The 15,102-nt window shown below is 40.0% G+C and overlaps 1 protein-coding gene across 1 annotated transcript in view; it reads left to right on the top strand.

Annotated features, from left to right (window-relative positions):
- The window catches only part of ARHGAP23 (Rho GTPase activating protein 23), a 308,148-nt gene extending 294,795 nt beyond the window's left edge, over positions 1-13,353 (top strand). The window contains exons 23-24 of the mRNA XM_089690030.1: positions 4,896-4,927; positions 7,201-13,353. Coding sequence (XP_089546156.1) covers positions 4,896-4,927; positions 7,201-8,157 — 989 coding nt within the window. The 3' untranslated portion in view covers positions 8,158-13,353. The remainder of the gene's footprint in view (positions 1-4,895; positions 4,928-7,200) is intronic.
- The last annotated feature ends 1,749 nt before the right edge of the window (positions 13,354-15,102 follow it).

Raw genomic sequence — 15,102 nt, 5'->3', positions numbered from 1 at the left:
CTAATAATGTACCTAATAGTAAAATCTGGTCTTGTTTCTAACCCAGTTGTTGCATATTTTTTGTATATTTTTAAGTAAAAGCAAATTTTATTGTATATTAAATGCAGCAAATGCAACATTTATAAACTTCCCCAACTGGGTCTGGAAATGCACAACCCAAAAGCAAGGAGAAAGCCCGGATCACACTGTCAGAAGCTCAGGTGTGCTTTTACACAAACATTTTCCATTACCATTGCTCTACCCAATCCTTTTATGTGTCTTAGTAATTGTCACATAGTCTGCACTGAACTGAACCATCTGGCCTGCCTCTGTCCTAGATATTTATTGGTAAAACTGTAAATGGTGTAAATAACAAGACTTGTGCTTTAAAGTGGATATTTTTAAGACAATAAATGTAACCACTAACTAAAACAGATATATATATCAATTTAGCTTTGGGTGCAGTCTGCAGGCTTAAATCCACTGGAACCATTGATATCTTAGAGCAAGGGAAGGCAACTTTAGAGTGGGAGAACTACATGGACAACATAGAAGAGATCAAAGATCACTAGGGCGCTGCACGTTTTTTTCTTTTTTTTTAAGAAATTAACTTGCAATCCCCCAGGGCACAGAGGTCCATAGTATGTAGGGCAGGGCACAGAGGTCCATAGTATGTAGGGCAGGGCACAGAGGTCCATAGTATGTAGGGCAGGGCACAGAGGTCAGTAGTATGTATGGCAGGGCACAGAAGTCCATAGTATGTAGGGAAGGGCACATAGGTCCGTAGTATGTAGGGCAGTGCACAGAGATCAATAGGATGAAGAAAATTGTACAGAGGTCAGCAGTATGAAGAGCATATATGGATCAGTAAGGCAGAGGACAGGGGTTAGCAGGGCAAAGTACAGGAGGTTGTGGTGCAGGGTGAAAAGAAAAACCTGGTGTGGTGGGGGGGACAACAAGAGTGTGGTGTACATCACTCGGGGCGCTTCGCTATCTGCAACCTTGCAGGTAAGTGGTTAACAGGAAGGAAATCTTAGGGCCCAATGACACACAGAGTAAGAGCTCAGGTGTGTTCAGTCAAGAGTCCGAACCCACCCGAGCTGTTTTGGAGGCAGCCCCTACCCCTTGCACACTTGCGATTGCGGGAGAGGGGCTGCCTCTGCAGCCTAGGATTGGCCTCTCTGCAGCTCTGGGGAAAGCACTTGGCAAGGCGGGGACCTGTTTGTGATATACAGGTCACCTGCCCGCAGTAGATCACGATCGACGGGTTGCCAGTTCTGGTCTTACAGACTCCCGCAGTCAGCGTTCTGCACCTGAATTTTCAGTTGCCCCCCACTGTGTCCTTTTAGAAGTCTAATTTGACTGCTTTCTTCATGTATCAAGTCAGTAATATGTCAGTTATTTTACAGTATGGAGGACAAAAATGCACCCCTCTCCCTTCATTATGACATTGCAGAGAGGAAGTAATGGAAACTTCAGTGGTGAGAGTTTGCTTTTGATACACATAAGATGGCAGTGAGTGATTACATCAGTTTGTATCAACCCAAAATGTTAATTTTACAATTTAAGTTTAATCTATAAAACATTTAATCTATAAAATGTAGTAAGACGTAAACGTTGATCAGTACGTTGCTTTTTGTGCATATTTATAAATATCCCCAAATTCCATACTGTATCTCAGTAGGTAGAGAAGTAACTATGGGCTGGGCTAGTTCCAATTTCCTGTTCATCAGATTAGTGCAAATTCTGATTGATTTCTATTGGTAAAATCATTTTGTACATAGTTCTGAGGCAGATGTATGAAAAGTATGTTCGAATAAAGGCTCATAGCCCATAATTACGGTACTTATTGGCTTGCAACAGTCATTTCTGCATATTTAAGTCAGAGCATGAAACTAAGATTCTGATTGGTTGCTACAGGCAATAGATTTTCCTGATAGCACACTTTTCATACATCAGCCCATTTCAATTACATTCAGAAAGTTTCAGACCCCCTTCATTTTTTTTAATTTTGTGATGTTCTAGCCTACAGGTCAAATTAATTTTGTTCCCATTAAACCACACTCAGTACCCCTTAACGACAAAGTGAAATTTAGAAATGTTTGCAGATTTATGAAAATGGGTAAAACTGAAATATCATATTGGACAAAGTATTCAGACCCTTTACAACACTTGAAATTTTAGCTCAGGTGCCTCCCATTTCTCTTGATCATTGCTGAGATGTTTCTACATCTTGATTGGAGTCCACCTGTGGTAAATTAAGTTGATTGAACATGATTTAGAAAGGCACACACCTCTTTATAAAAGGCCTCACAGCTGACAGTGCATACTGTGTCAGTTTAAAAGCCATGAGGACAAAAGGAACTGCCTGCACAGAGAGAAAATAATTCCAAGGCACAGATCTGGGGAAGGCTACAAAAAAAATTCTGCTGCACTGAAAGTTCCCAAGAGCACAATGGCCTCCATAATTCTCAAATGGAAGAAATTTGGCACAACCAGGACTCTTCCAAGAGCAGGTCGCTTGGCCAAACTGAGAAAACAAGGGAGAAGGGCTTTAGTAAGAGAGGTGACCAATAACCGGATGGTCACTGAGCTCCAGAGATACTGTGTGGAGATGTTCCAGAAGGACAACCATCACTGCAGCCCTCCATTGATCTGGGCTTTATGGCAGAGTGGCTAGACAGAAGCGTCTCTTCACATGGAAGCCTGCTTGAAATCTGCAAAACAACACCTGAAGGACTCTTAGACTGTGAGGAACTCAGGTCTAATGAAACCAAGATGGAACTGTTTGGCCTCATTTCTAAATGTTATATCTGGAGGAAACCAGACACCACTTATCGCCTGCTCAATACCATCCCAACAGTGAAGTGTGGTGGTGGCAGCATCATGCTGTGGGGGGTGTTTTTCAGCAGCAGGAACTGGAAGACTGGCCAGGGTTGAGGAAAAGCTGAATGGAGAAATGTACAGAGATATCCTTAATGAAAATCTGTTCCACAGTACTCAGGAACTGACTGGACTGAAGGTTCACCTTCCAACAGGACAACGATCTTAAGCACACAGCCAAGACAACACCAGAGGGGCTTATCGACAACTCTGTTAATGTCCTAGTGTGGCCCAGCCAGAACCCTGACTTGAACCCTATTAAACCTCTCTGGAGAGACCTGAAAATGGCTGCCCACCGATGGTCCCCATCCAACCTGGCCGAACTTGAGAGGATTTGCAAAGAAGAATGGCAGAAAATCCCCCAATCCAGGTGTGCAAAGCTTGTCCTATCATACCCAAAAATACTCGAGGCTGTAATTGCTGCCAAAGGTGCTTCAACAAAGTACTAAGTAAAGGGTCTGAATATTTACGTACATGTGATATTTCAGTTTTTTTCTTTTTAAGAAATTCACAGACATTTCTAAAATTCTGTCTTCACTTTGTCATTATGGGGTACTGAGTGAACATTGAGAAAAAATATTGCATTTAAACAACTGTAGTATTAGGCTGCAACATACCAAAATAGAGAAAAGTGAAGGGGGTCCGAATACTTTATGAATGCACTGTATATTATAATATATGCTGATGTCTCAATAAGCTGTCTGTTCATGTTCTCTATTTACTGTACATTTCTTTTTCTAAATCTCTATATACCTCAATGCCTCTCTTTTACCTGTCCCACATGTATACTGTCAGTGATGTCTCCATCAATCTGCCATTCGACTCATTCCCATTTTTTGGTTTGCTGGAGGAGCCTGCATTTGTCTCTTTCGTGTAGTCCATGTGCTTGTGTCCATGTATGAACCAAGGTGTTGTATGTTACATAGGTCTCTGTGTAGTCTAGAGGGGAGCTATAAAGTACGGGTATTAAATATAGACATTTTGGTTGGTAGCGCAACGGTAATAAGTAGCACAATTGTACAGCTAAGTCATCAAAGGTATTGTATACTAGGTGAACAGAGTGTGTTTGTCCTTAAATCGTAGCACAGAGGAGCTCTCAAGGACTGAATTTCAACAGCACAGGCATTTTGCTCTATGGGAAAAAACAAAGTACAGTAGCACATAGCCTCCACTTGCGAATACTGTTTGTTCCAAACTGACAGTAAACTGGCATTTGTTTCTGTGGTTTTACTGCACTTTGCAAATAACCATTGCTCTTTCTTCTGTCCTATTAGATAAGGCTGAATGGGTGCTATCAGCATTTCCCTTTGCAGTATAGGAGAGTTCATCACTGCCATAGTTATGCTTATTGTACTGAAGCTGATAACGAAAACAAGATTCCCTAGACCTTCTATGATTACAAGACTGAGGATTTTAGGTACACTTGAATGTCTAGATGTAGATATGATTCAAAACAATACTCAAACACAGATTATACAGTCTAGTACCCATATTTTAAGGAGGCACCATATGTCTGTGGTGTACTATGTGTTGAACATCAGTATTAAATATTGGTTTTCTCATTTGTGCTGTGAATAATAGGACGACATTATGGAAGATGTAGCAGCATGGATATGTCACAGAAATCTAATCTAAAGCTGAACATAGATGGGTAGAATTTTGAAGGACAATTCTTAGGAATAGAATGCTCCAAGAAAGTTTGTTAATTTTTCTAATCATTAGTGGGTCAAATCGACGTTCGTTTTCAACCACAGTGACAAGAAAATTCAGACGGGCAGGATAGAAACTTTTTCTGTAACAAATGAATTTCTAACAGTCTATGTGGTTTTCATTTAGTATCGTACATTCATTCCAAAATCAATTATTGTAAAAGCAAACTAAAACTTTCAAATGACTAGCGAATGTTCTGAGAATTTTCATACAACTTTTCCTAAGAATTTTTGTTTGACATTCTATCCATCTCTGGCCAGCCGAATGCTTGTTGTTACATGTGACCTTGATGCCCTCTCATTGTCTTTTCTGATTTTGTTTAGACTCAGCCAACAGCGATTCTGCCAAAGCAAAGGTGAGTATATAGACAATGTATGTTAGATGTTTAACATGGGCCTAGAGGTGTCGCAAGACAATACAGACTGGAAACGTGATATAAAATGATTATTCTGCACAAGAGTTTTTTATGATCACTCAACACGTTCTGTGTGTTATAGTTTTTCAGGAAAAACCCTCGCCAAGGTGCTTCTATCAGTGTGTGTTATGTGTGATAGACAGCTTGGGATGATACAATGGGGCCAATTTAATAAGACGTATGCAACACATTTCTGGAGATGTGAATGTAGTTAGAAGCCTTGCACCATTCATAAAACCCGTGCAATATTTTCATTGTTACTACTGACACCTGCAACAATATCATGTAGTTTGCAACACTTTTGCTGTCTGCCACTATTGTGTTAAATTCAAAGCAAATACCATCATATCATTGAAGAGGAAAGTGGAGGTGAATAAAACCACCTCCATAATGGAGTGAATGAATGTGTTGAAGCTCTGTCAGATTTGCAAAAGAGTCATGTATACCTTATTAATTATAAATTAATATGTGGCAAATTCAAATTAAAGATGAATTTCAGGCATGAATATTTTATTCATAGTTACATTGATTCAACTTGGACCAATATAACTGCATTTACCATACCTGGCCGATACCCCTGGAAGCTGAAAATTGCTGGTGTAGACATCACTAGTGATCTCCATTTGATTCTAGGTCTCATGATGAGCAGCTACATATTGAACACAGGAGGTTGGCCACATTTCATGGACACCATTCAGAGAATGCTTTGCTCTGCCTGGATTTCATTTTTAACTTTGTTAGGCATAAAACACTGTCAATGCATATCATAGCTGGAATGGTGCATTGACACTATACAGTAAGTGGAACATAGCAGTGTTTTTTGAGTTCATACATTCATTTACATATAAAATTGAATAGATGTATTAAAAAAATAGAAGTCAGTATATATATGGGGAAACCTTGTGTTTTAAATTATTTAATACAAAGCTTCCTCTGATTGACTGAGGTGAGTTCATAATATTCCCTCTGCCATGTCCCCTCCACCAATTTCTCCTTCAAGATTAACAGTACTGCAATCAGTCAATCCTCCCTGGCAAGGGTGCTAAGTGTAATCATGGACTCTGTCCTCTCCTTGTAGCCCCCATCCAATCACTTCCCACCTTCATTTCCTCATTTTACCCTTTCCTAACTAATGACACAACAAAGTTTCTAATTCTAATTTTTTCCTTTGTAATGTATTGCCTCAGCTAATGCAACTCTCACCTTGTTGGCCTTCAGACTATCATAAAGGTTGCTGCCAGACTCATCCATCTAACAAACTTCTCAGTGTCCACCAGCCCTCTTTTTTGGTCCTTCCATTGGCTTCCACTTTCCCAATGACTAAAACTTGAAATACTAACTACAACATCAGTTCTCAACTCAATCAGTCTATCTCCTGTCTCTGTCATTAGGGAAGCCTACCTGTACTGTACTTCCACTTTGATCATCACATCGTCCCTCACAGTTTATGCCTTTTGTTTTACTTGCCTCTCCATTTAAATTGTAAACTCCCATGAGCAGGACCCTCTGAACCCTCCTGTATTGAATTGCGTCTGTCTTGAGCTTTAGTCAACACTGTCACCCAGTTTTCCCTGAATTCATTGAGGGACGCAGCTGCTGTCTCCTTTTTAGTTGGGTTTGTTGCCTATGTTGGGAGTTTTGTTGCTCCTTGTACTACTTGTGAGGTGAGGTTTAGCAACTAGGTGGTGCCCGATCCTTAGGGGTTTTTTTTTTCACACCTAGTGTGCTCCTCCTGCTGATGGTGATATAAACCCACACATCTAGTGAATATATCTGTGTCCCTCAATGAACTAAGAGAAAAGAATTTTAAGGTGAGTACAAAAATTATATTTTCTGCTCTTTTCAGTTGTAGTGGTTTGGGTATTGCACAAGGAGAATGTGTGCTCAGCAACACTAAAATAAGACACACTGTTCCCTGATTAGCTGCACATGAACGGGTAGACTTTGCTGGTGTTTCCAAAAGTGTTATATAAAGTCTAACATTGAGTTTGATTAGCTTGAAGCCAGTCATTCACTTTTCCTTTCCCTGTTAATAGAGCACATTAAATATAGACTAATTTGGGTGCAATGAAATTAATATTATTTTTTTTTTTATCATGAGCCCCATTGTCATTTTTGTATGGCTGCAGACTGTTCATAATAAAAGTTTAACTGATAAGGCAATTTATAGAGGGAATGGTAATGAAGGTATAATCTTTCTTGTTTTGCTTTAGGCTTCTCGAAAGGAGCTGTATGCTCGTGATTTACTATCCTTGCCCTTTATTTCCGCTGTCAACCGCAAGCGCAGGAAGTGGAGAGACGAGAAGCGCTTTGGGAGCAGCACAGAGGAGGATGACTCTGAGCAGGAGGCAATACGGGTGGGACAAACAGAGAAAGGGGCTGATGTTCGAGAAAAGCAATGTGAGTCCAGGGAATTTGAAGGTCCAGAATGCCCTGAGCCCCAAGAGCAAAAACTGACCAGCGAAAGGGATACTGCAGCTGAGAACAAAGAGCCTGTAAGTAGATGGACAGCTCCTGTAGGAGAGAGGATCCCCGCTGACACTAGATCCATTGTTTCTGGGTATTCCACACTCTCTACACTTTGCTCAGAACCAGCCTCCAGTGTTCGTGGTGGAGATGAAGCTGATGATGAGCGCAGTGAATTCAGTCACATGGAAACTGACACAGAGGTGGGTGGAGAAAGAGAAACAGAACGACCTCACTCTCAGGACTCATTCACCTCTCAAAGGCTTATTCCTGGGGACACACTAGCTCGCAAGAAATTGGGTAAGGGTAAATATGAAACCTCAGATGAACCAGCATCATCTCATTCTCGTACACCACAGCGGACAAGGGCAGCAGTGGATGACCTGTGTGTAACAGCAATGAGGAAACCTGGATCTCCAGAAACACGCAGGAGGAAAAGTGCTTGGCGACGTCACACTGTGGTGCTCCCAGGGCAGCTGACTGATCTTAACTTCAATGACTGGAAAGAGCCAGCTCATGGGACAACAGGAGTATCTGAACCTGGAGCCGGGCTGAGTGGGGGAGCCTGGACAGAGGGTAAAGATTCTGGACTTAGTAGCTTGGAATCACAGAAAGCCAAAACACCAACTAGTCAGGAATCGGTAACCAACAAGGGGACCAAATCCCAGTATCCCCCTCTTCCTGGTCTCCGACATTATTTGTAATCTTCTTTGCAAATATCTTGTGTTTCTGCAACCAGGGGGGAGCTGTAGCAGAGGGTGCTCCTGTCTCTTCAGAGCTTGAGCACACGACCTGCACTCATCTGCCATTAGACCCAAAGAACGTGACTTCAAACCCTACATGGAGCAGGAATCCTGTTACTGTTCTGAAATAGTTTATGAAAATCCTGTGCCATCTTCCCTCACACTGTGTACCTGTATCTTTACAGCAGGATTTAAACAGTGGTTGGTATAGGCCAGATTCCGGAAAGGAGAAGAAACGAGATAACTTACCATGCAACTCTGCTGTTTCTCCAGCCTCTCCCAAACTTGTGCTGAAAAAAGTAGAATAATAATGCAGTCTTTGAAGTTCTACTAAGAAACTTTTCTGCTGATGACATGGAATTCAGATTCAAATTTTCATCTATGAACTCTGGTGCCTTACTGCTTTATTTTTAAGTATATAATCCTTTTACCTAGTCAGATGACTAAGACCTTGTAAGGGGAATGGCAGCATGTGCACAATACTTGGGAGTGTAAAACTGTACTCTACACATGTAAAGCAACACATTTTCTGGTATAACGGCTTTTTTTCTTCAAATGCTGCATTTTCTTAGGCAGATCTTTAAAGTGAATATGTGACCAGGCTTTGGACAATTAAGTATTTCTATATTAACAAGCAGTAATTGAAATTTAAAACAAACACTCTGTAGCTGCAGGCGCTGTGGAGCAATTCATCCTCAAACTACAAAGCAAAAGAGGTATTTTCTCTCAGCAGCTGAGATCACCCTACTCCCGCTCCCAGACTACCTGCTTTGTTTTTACAATAGAAATTAAAAGACAGGAAGTCTGACAAATGATATCTAGGAGGGGAGAGCTGAGCTGGCTTAGAAAATGACTATAGTTCTTCTGCTGTGAGCGTTGAGAATTAATCGCTTGTTTTATAGCACTGTTTGTTAAAAATATGTATATTTGAATGTCCTTAGCTGGACACTACCAGCTACACTTTAAAGTGAATAGAGAAACACATATTATCATGACCATCTCTGTAGTTGCAATATACCTTTAGAACGTCTTTTACTTAGCAGGCAGTGCAATGAACACGGATGTGTAACGTTTTCAACAACCACCAAAATGACTTCACTTTTTAAGTGTAAAGTAGTCAGAACATCAGTGTATAAGGAGGGTGTTACAGCTCTGACATGATGTAACCCAACATTTCAGGTGTGTTTGAACACCTCCCAGTCTGTACACATAGCCAAAGCTTTTTAGCTATTTTTAGAAGAATAAGCAAGGGTTAAAACCTCTGTCAGCTGATTTTTATTTTGCTCTCTCTCTGTCTCATTGAGATGATTTCTGTTCATTTCCTGCCTTGAATTTGAAAACGGAAATATCTGTAATGTGAGGGAAAGAGTTGTCACTGCAACAGGTGTCCCCAATGGAAAATACACCCTCATATTGTGGTATGGTGACAACTGGAAAAGGTTACATTTCCTGTCACTTGGGGTCCATGCACACTAGGTGCCTGAAAAAATGTCAGAACCTCTTGTCAGAAAAATAATGGCTCCTATTGCACACACATTTTATGTCTATAAGTGTTTTCCTGAAAACCTTTCCCTCGGCTCATTTTTCACTATAATCAGTTTACACTTGAAAACACTAAGCGTGCCTAAATACCACGTTTATGCATGTCAAGTGTTTTTTTTTCTGCCCAAAAACCCCTCTCAAAAACGTGCTTCTGATTAAATATTTATTTCTTTTCTTCCTGTAAACGCTTCTTTTTCATATATGCCTGTAAACAACCAAATGTGCATGGACACATAGGATAACATAGAGTTGCTTCTACAAGCTGAAAGAAAAAAAACGCGAAACGTCTTTATGATGAACAGTTTTTATGCCCAATGTGCAGGAGGCCTTACTGTTTTTAGAGATTGTCTCCAGGATAGAGGCGGTAAATCTACCCAGGGGACGCGGCAGAAAAAAAACCTGATGGGGTGTACTGTTCTATCTAAAACATGAAAGCCATACATGCACTTGACTCTTGTGCTCAGTTCTTGACTTCCTCTAGCTTCTTCCTATTGGTGACACTGCCATGTCTGTCATTTGGAGTACAATAAAAATACAGACTAGCAGACAGGGAGCTCGACTTGTAAAGTCCGGAGACTGGGGGTGGGATCTTGGCTAGGCTGGAAAGCAAAAGCAAATCATTCCTCTAATTTATAGTGAATGTTCAGAAAACGCTCGCCTGTCTTTCAATGGTTATTTAGATTTTTTAATTGGTGAGTGAGTAAACAGTGATATATTTAACATGCGGGCTATAAAACCAATGTTACAAGATTTAATTATATAGCAATAGCTACTTTAAACTAGGTGAATGCAAGCAGCTTGTCTGAATTTCTTCCGGAGAACACCACTCCTTGATTGCATTTACCATACATTCTCTAGTGTTCCCCTTTTTACCATTTCTCAGTAACTTCGTGAAACTGGTAGGTGATGTCTGAGCAGAAGATGTCCCTGGACCTGCATTTTGTAAATTAATTCTTAGGTGCAGTTTCTCATTACACCAGGTGAACTGAGCTGCCTCCAAATTCCAGCTTCTTACAGACAGGAGGTGAGCAATGTGTACTGACCATTTCTTGGCTGCTATGATATGCATCCTGCAGACATATAAAACCTTACATATGACTTATTAGCCCCGTATGACTGGGGGTATACGGTGCCATTGGGATCAAAATGAATCTGGTCATACAGCTTTTGTCGTTTTTCACATTTTCTTGTCTTTTTCGATGCATTACTTTAGTGCCTGGATAGCAGTCTCTCTGGCTCCTGACAGTGACATAAGGGGAGACAGATGTTTTTGTCCAAGCAGCACAGTTTTGTAGTATAATCACTGTCTGATGACAGTGATTGCCATTGAGTGGTTTCAAGAGGTGTTCTCTGGGTATTCCAGGTAAATCATAGTTTTGTTTACTGATGACTAGTTTACAGAATTCATCCTATGGGGCAGTATTGTTTTTATTCCTTTTCTTTTTAACCTTCAACTTCATCCAAGTAGTTTAGTATCATAAATGAGCTGAGTGCACTTTTCTGCAAAGATTGTTGCTGCCATGTCTGTAAGGGTCATCTTGGTGGCTGCTGGGATACATTTGTTTGTGCTTAGAACAGTATTTGTCATATTTCCTTAGCAGGCATCCATTTGGTTTAATCAGTCCATGGACATAAGATTAGTGCCCGATTAGACAACAGTTTAATGTTTGTGGTTGAAGGCAGCTAACAGGCCCTCAGAAGAAACACTAATTCATTGCTATTGCTGTCCCTTGAGAAGGCAACTTTAGCAAGTCTGCTTGCACTGCTCCCTTCCTCCCCAGCTCTGTATTCGCAGAACTGCCCTTTTCATGCTCAGCCTTATAAGTATAGACTTTTTGTTTATTAATCGGCTCACTATATAGAAAAGAGTCTTTTTTTCCACAGGGCACATTATACCACCATGCCATATTTACCTTTACTTGGCTAACCTTTCCCATTTTCACATGTGCATCACTAAGCCAGGTTCCCTTTGCAAATTACACATCACAATCGCCCATCTTGGCTTAAAGTGCACTGTGAACTCAATAAATAAAGATTTCTTGTGCTCTATGGAACATTTGGAAATGATAGCCACTCCCTCCTGCCTAGTGCCTCTATAGCAAGCAGCTTGCAATGGGGGCACCCGACCCACTGTTCTGTGTGTCTGTTCACACGTGGCGCGCGGCTTTGCCCTGCCCCCGCTCTCTCCTCATTGGCTCACTGGCTATGATCACTAGTAATGGGTACCAATGGCTTCCGCCACTGTCTCAGTCGATGAGGAGGGAGAGACCCAGGAGAACTGTACCTTGCAAATGTGCTTTGAACTCTATTTGGTTCAGGTCTCTGGAGCCAGCAGAGCAGCTATCAAAATACAGAATTACAGCTTAAAATCCTCTTTATGGGAGAGATTCTGTCAAAGTTAGACCATACATGATTAATTTTCTTTCGTTCACCAGCAGGTTGAATGAAAGAAAATGAATCAGTTCTCCTATCCACACATTCAAGGTAGAGGGGGGGAATCCTTCTGTGCAACAATTGTATTCTAACAATGGCTTCCCCGCCATCAGAATAGACTCCTCGGCACTTCCGGCTATAACTGGCGGCACTGATCGAGTGACAAATCTTCAGGCAGACTGGTTGTAAAGAAGTCATTTGAGAGTTCAACTTTTGTGCAACCAGCCTGCCCATAGATGGATCAAAATTCAACCAGTCTCTGCTGAACCATCCAAATTTCAATCCATCTATGGCTGGCTTCAATATGTATCTTTGGATTTCCTGATATTGGAAAAGAGCCAATCTGGCATAAGTAGTAATTGCAAAACGGTGACAGATATGAGAAAGTGCTGGGTCTTCACACTTCAACTACATGCTCCTGCAACACATGACTATGTAGAAAGTGTATATACATATATGTTCCAATAAATGTGCCATGTGCTATTCCAATACCTCAGCCTCTGGCAGTCATAGTAGATCTACCCTCCCCATCACATTTCCATTTTAAGCTTTCATACACACATGAAATCTGTGAAGCCGCACACATTTTAAATCAATGTCATGATGTGTATGGGAACTGTCCATGCTACTTCTTGTAGGCAGTAACAACAATTTATATATATATGTCCTAATGTTCTTACTCTAATTCATTTTTATATAGATCAATTGTATGACCTTTGATCTGCATATGACATCAGTCCAAGCAACCTTACAAAAAAAGTGTAAACTGTTCCCATGTTTAACCATTTTTTAACTCATACTTAAGCATAATTAGCCATAATTAACTTCTTCCTCCCCTGTGTAATATTTTTCTGTGGTTTTTTTTCTGTTTTTACCATTAATATTTAAACTTTTCATTTGTTTTGTTATGGTTTTTTTTTCAGTGTCATGTAAAAGAAAAAAGCAAAATTGAAAACAAAGCACTCATTTCTTTTGTAGATAACTTTCCCATATTTTTAATATAAGAAATGTAATTTTTTTTATCGTTATAAACTGTACATATATACTTAAATCTGCACTTTTCATCTACAGGAACACATCTTATTTTAAAACTAATACAGGTCAAAATGCATTTTTTTCTTTTTTTTTTTATGTTTTTTTGTTTATAGTTTGCATAGAAAATAAAATATTTCTTGCAAGACAGTATTGTCAAAAGAAATCTTTGTATGTAAAAATTGCTCTAGTCTATAAGAGGTAAACGGGTACAAAAGCTGAGGTAAATAAACTGTGTAAGCCCATTGGTACATTTGACTACTTTAACCACATTTAGCCAAAAAAAAATGGTGCAGCAAAACAATAGAAAATAAAAAGAAACAGGACACACTAAGGGTAAATTTAAGGGTTAAATAGGAAAACATTTTAGGTTGTTTTAAATGATGTCTATCTCCAGGTCATCCATCCCTTTGATCTACATATTAAATCTTAACATTTGTTTCATTTTATTTACTTAACGACACATGCAGACTAGTTACAAATGTTATGTTAAATAGGAGCAGCTACATTTTGACCATGCTATTGTTGTGTCAAGTTACGGGGTCCCCAAATGAGACCTATCAAATGAGAGGGTGAAAGGTGGATTTATTGCACTGCAGTGGAGATAATATAGTATACAGAAGTTCACAACGTGTGAGGTGGAATAAGGTGTATATATATATATATTAGTCATAAAGTCCAGACGTGTCATATAAAGTCTGGGCGTGATCGTATAGTTTTAGTCCAATCAGATCCTTATATGCTTAACAGCAAGCTTAGAGTTAAATGAGTGTTAACATCATGTGACTAGTCCAAAATAGAGACTTGTCATCCACCATGACAGTTGCTGGTTCAAACTGGTTTGACCATAAGATGCTTTTCTTGAAACAGGAAGGTAGGCGGTTAGTTCACCAGATGGATGCTTACATCACAGGCACAAACTTCAACTTGCATTTCCTAAAGAAAAGAAAGTGCAAATTCAATAAAAAAAAAACTCTTAAAAATGACAGTATGTATGTTTACAAGAACTTTCATTGTTAGACCCCAATATTTCTACTCACTATGTATTTTCTGAAACATAGCAAGTCCCAGCTGTCAATCTGACAGCCAGGAATTGTCAGTAATAGTGGCAATGGGAAGAGGATCAGGATGTTGGCGATACACCCTAAGAATTTTGTTTCTAAGGTTTATCTTTCATGCTGAAGGTCCTCAAGTAGTTAAAAGCTAACTCCACATTTCTGACCATGTTTCATGTTACACCCATAGCCACGGTAAGAGCCCACAGCCCTTTCCCCCTCCCCAGCTTTACAGAATCCCTGTGAGCTGTGCTGAATTCAGATTTGACAGGAGTTGTGTGTGGCTTCCCCTTCAGAGGCAGGTCATTCATTCACAGAGATCTGTGAAAGAAAAAAACTACAAGTCCCATCTTCCACCAAGGCAAGAGGGGACTGTAGTTCACCACATTTGTAGTCCATTCATACTTCCTCCATCTCTGTAACAGAAGGTCCTTACCTCAGTACCACTGATCGTAGTTGCAAGGCTCAAATCCCAAAAAATAGTAAATGCACATTTTTGCCTTTTACAGTAAGGGTGCACTTATTGTTTAAAAAAAAAGATGGAAATTTCTCATAAAGCTGAACTTTTTTTATTATTATTATTGGACAGAGTGGGGAAGGGATAAACCTTTTATCGTTTTTTTTGTTTTGTTTTTTTTATTGCAGTCTGTATCCCTTTTGGGAGATTCCCCTCATTTCCTGTCTGCAACAAAACATTTTTTTGTAAAATTGGAAAGGGTTTTAACCTCTGTCAGGTTATTATTGCAGTGTTTGCCTTCCTGTAAGAGCAATCTCCCAAAAATTGCCACAGACCACAATAAAAATCAAAAACTGAAAATCATTTGCTGGCCCTAGATTTTAAAGT

This window comes from Staurois parvus, unplaced genomic scaffold (genome assembly GCF_062004578.1).
Source record: "Staurois parvus isolate SC_StPar_1 unplaced genomic scaffold, SC_StPar_1.0 ptg000511l, whole genome shotgun sequence".
Lineage (NCBI taxonomy): Eukaryota > Metazoa > Chordata > Amphibia > Anura > Ranidae > Staurois > Staurois parvus.
This window is presented reverse-complemented; position numbering and strand designations above follow the sequence as displayed.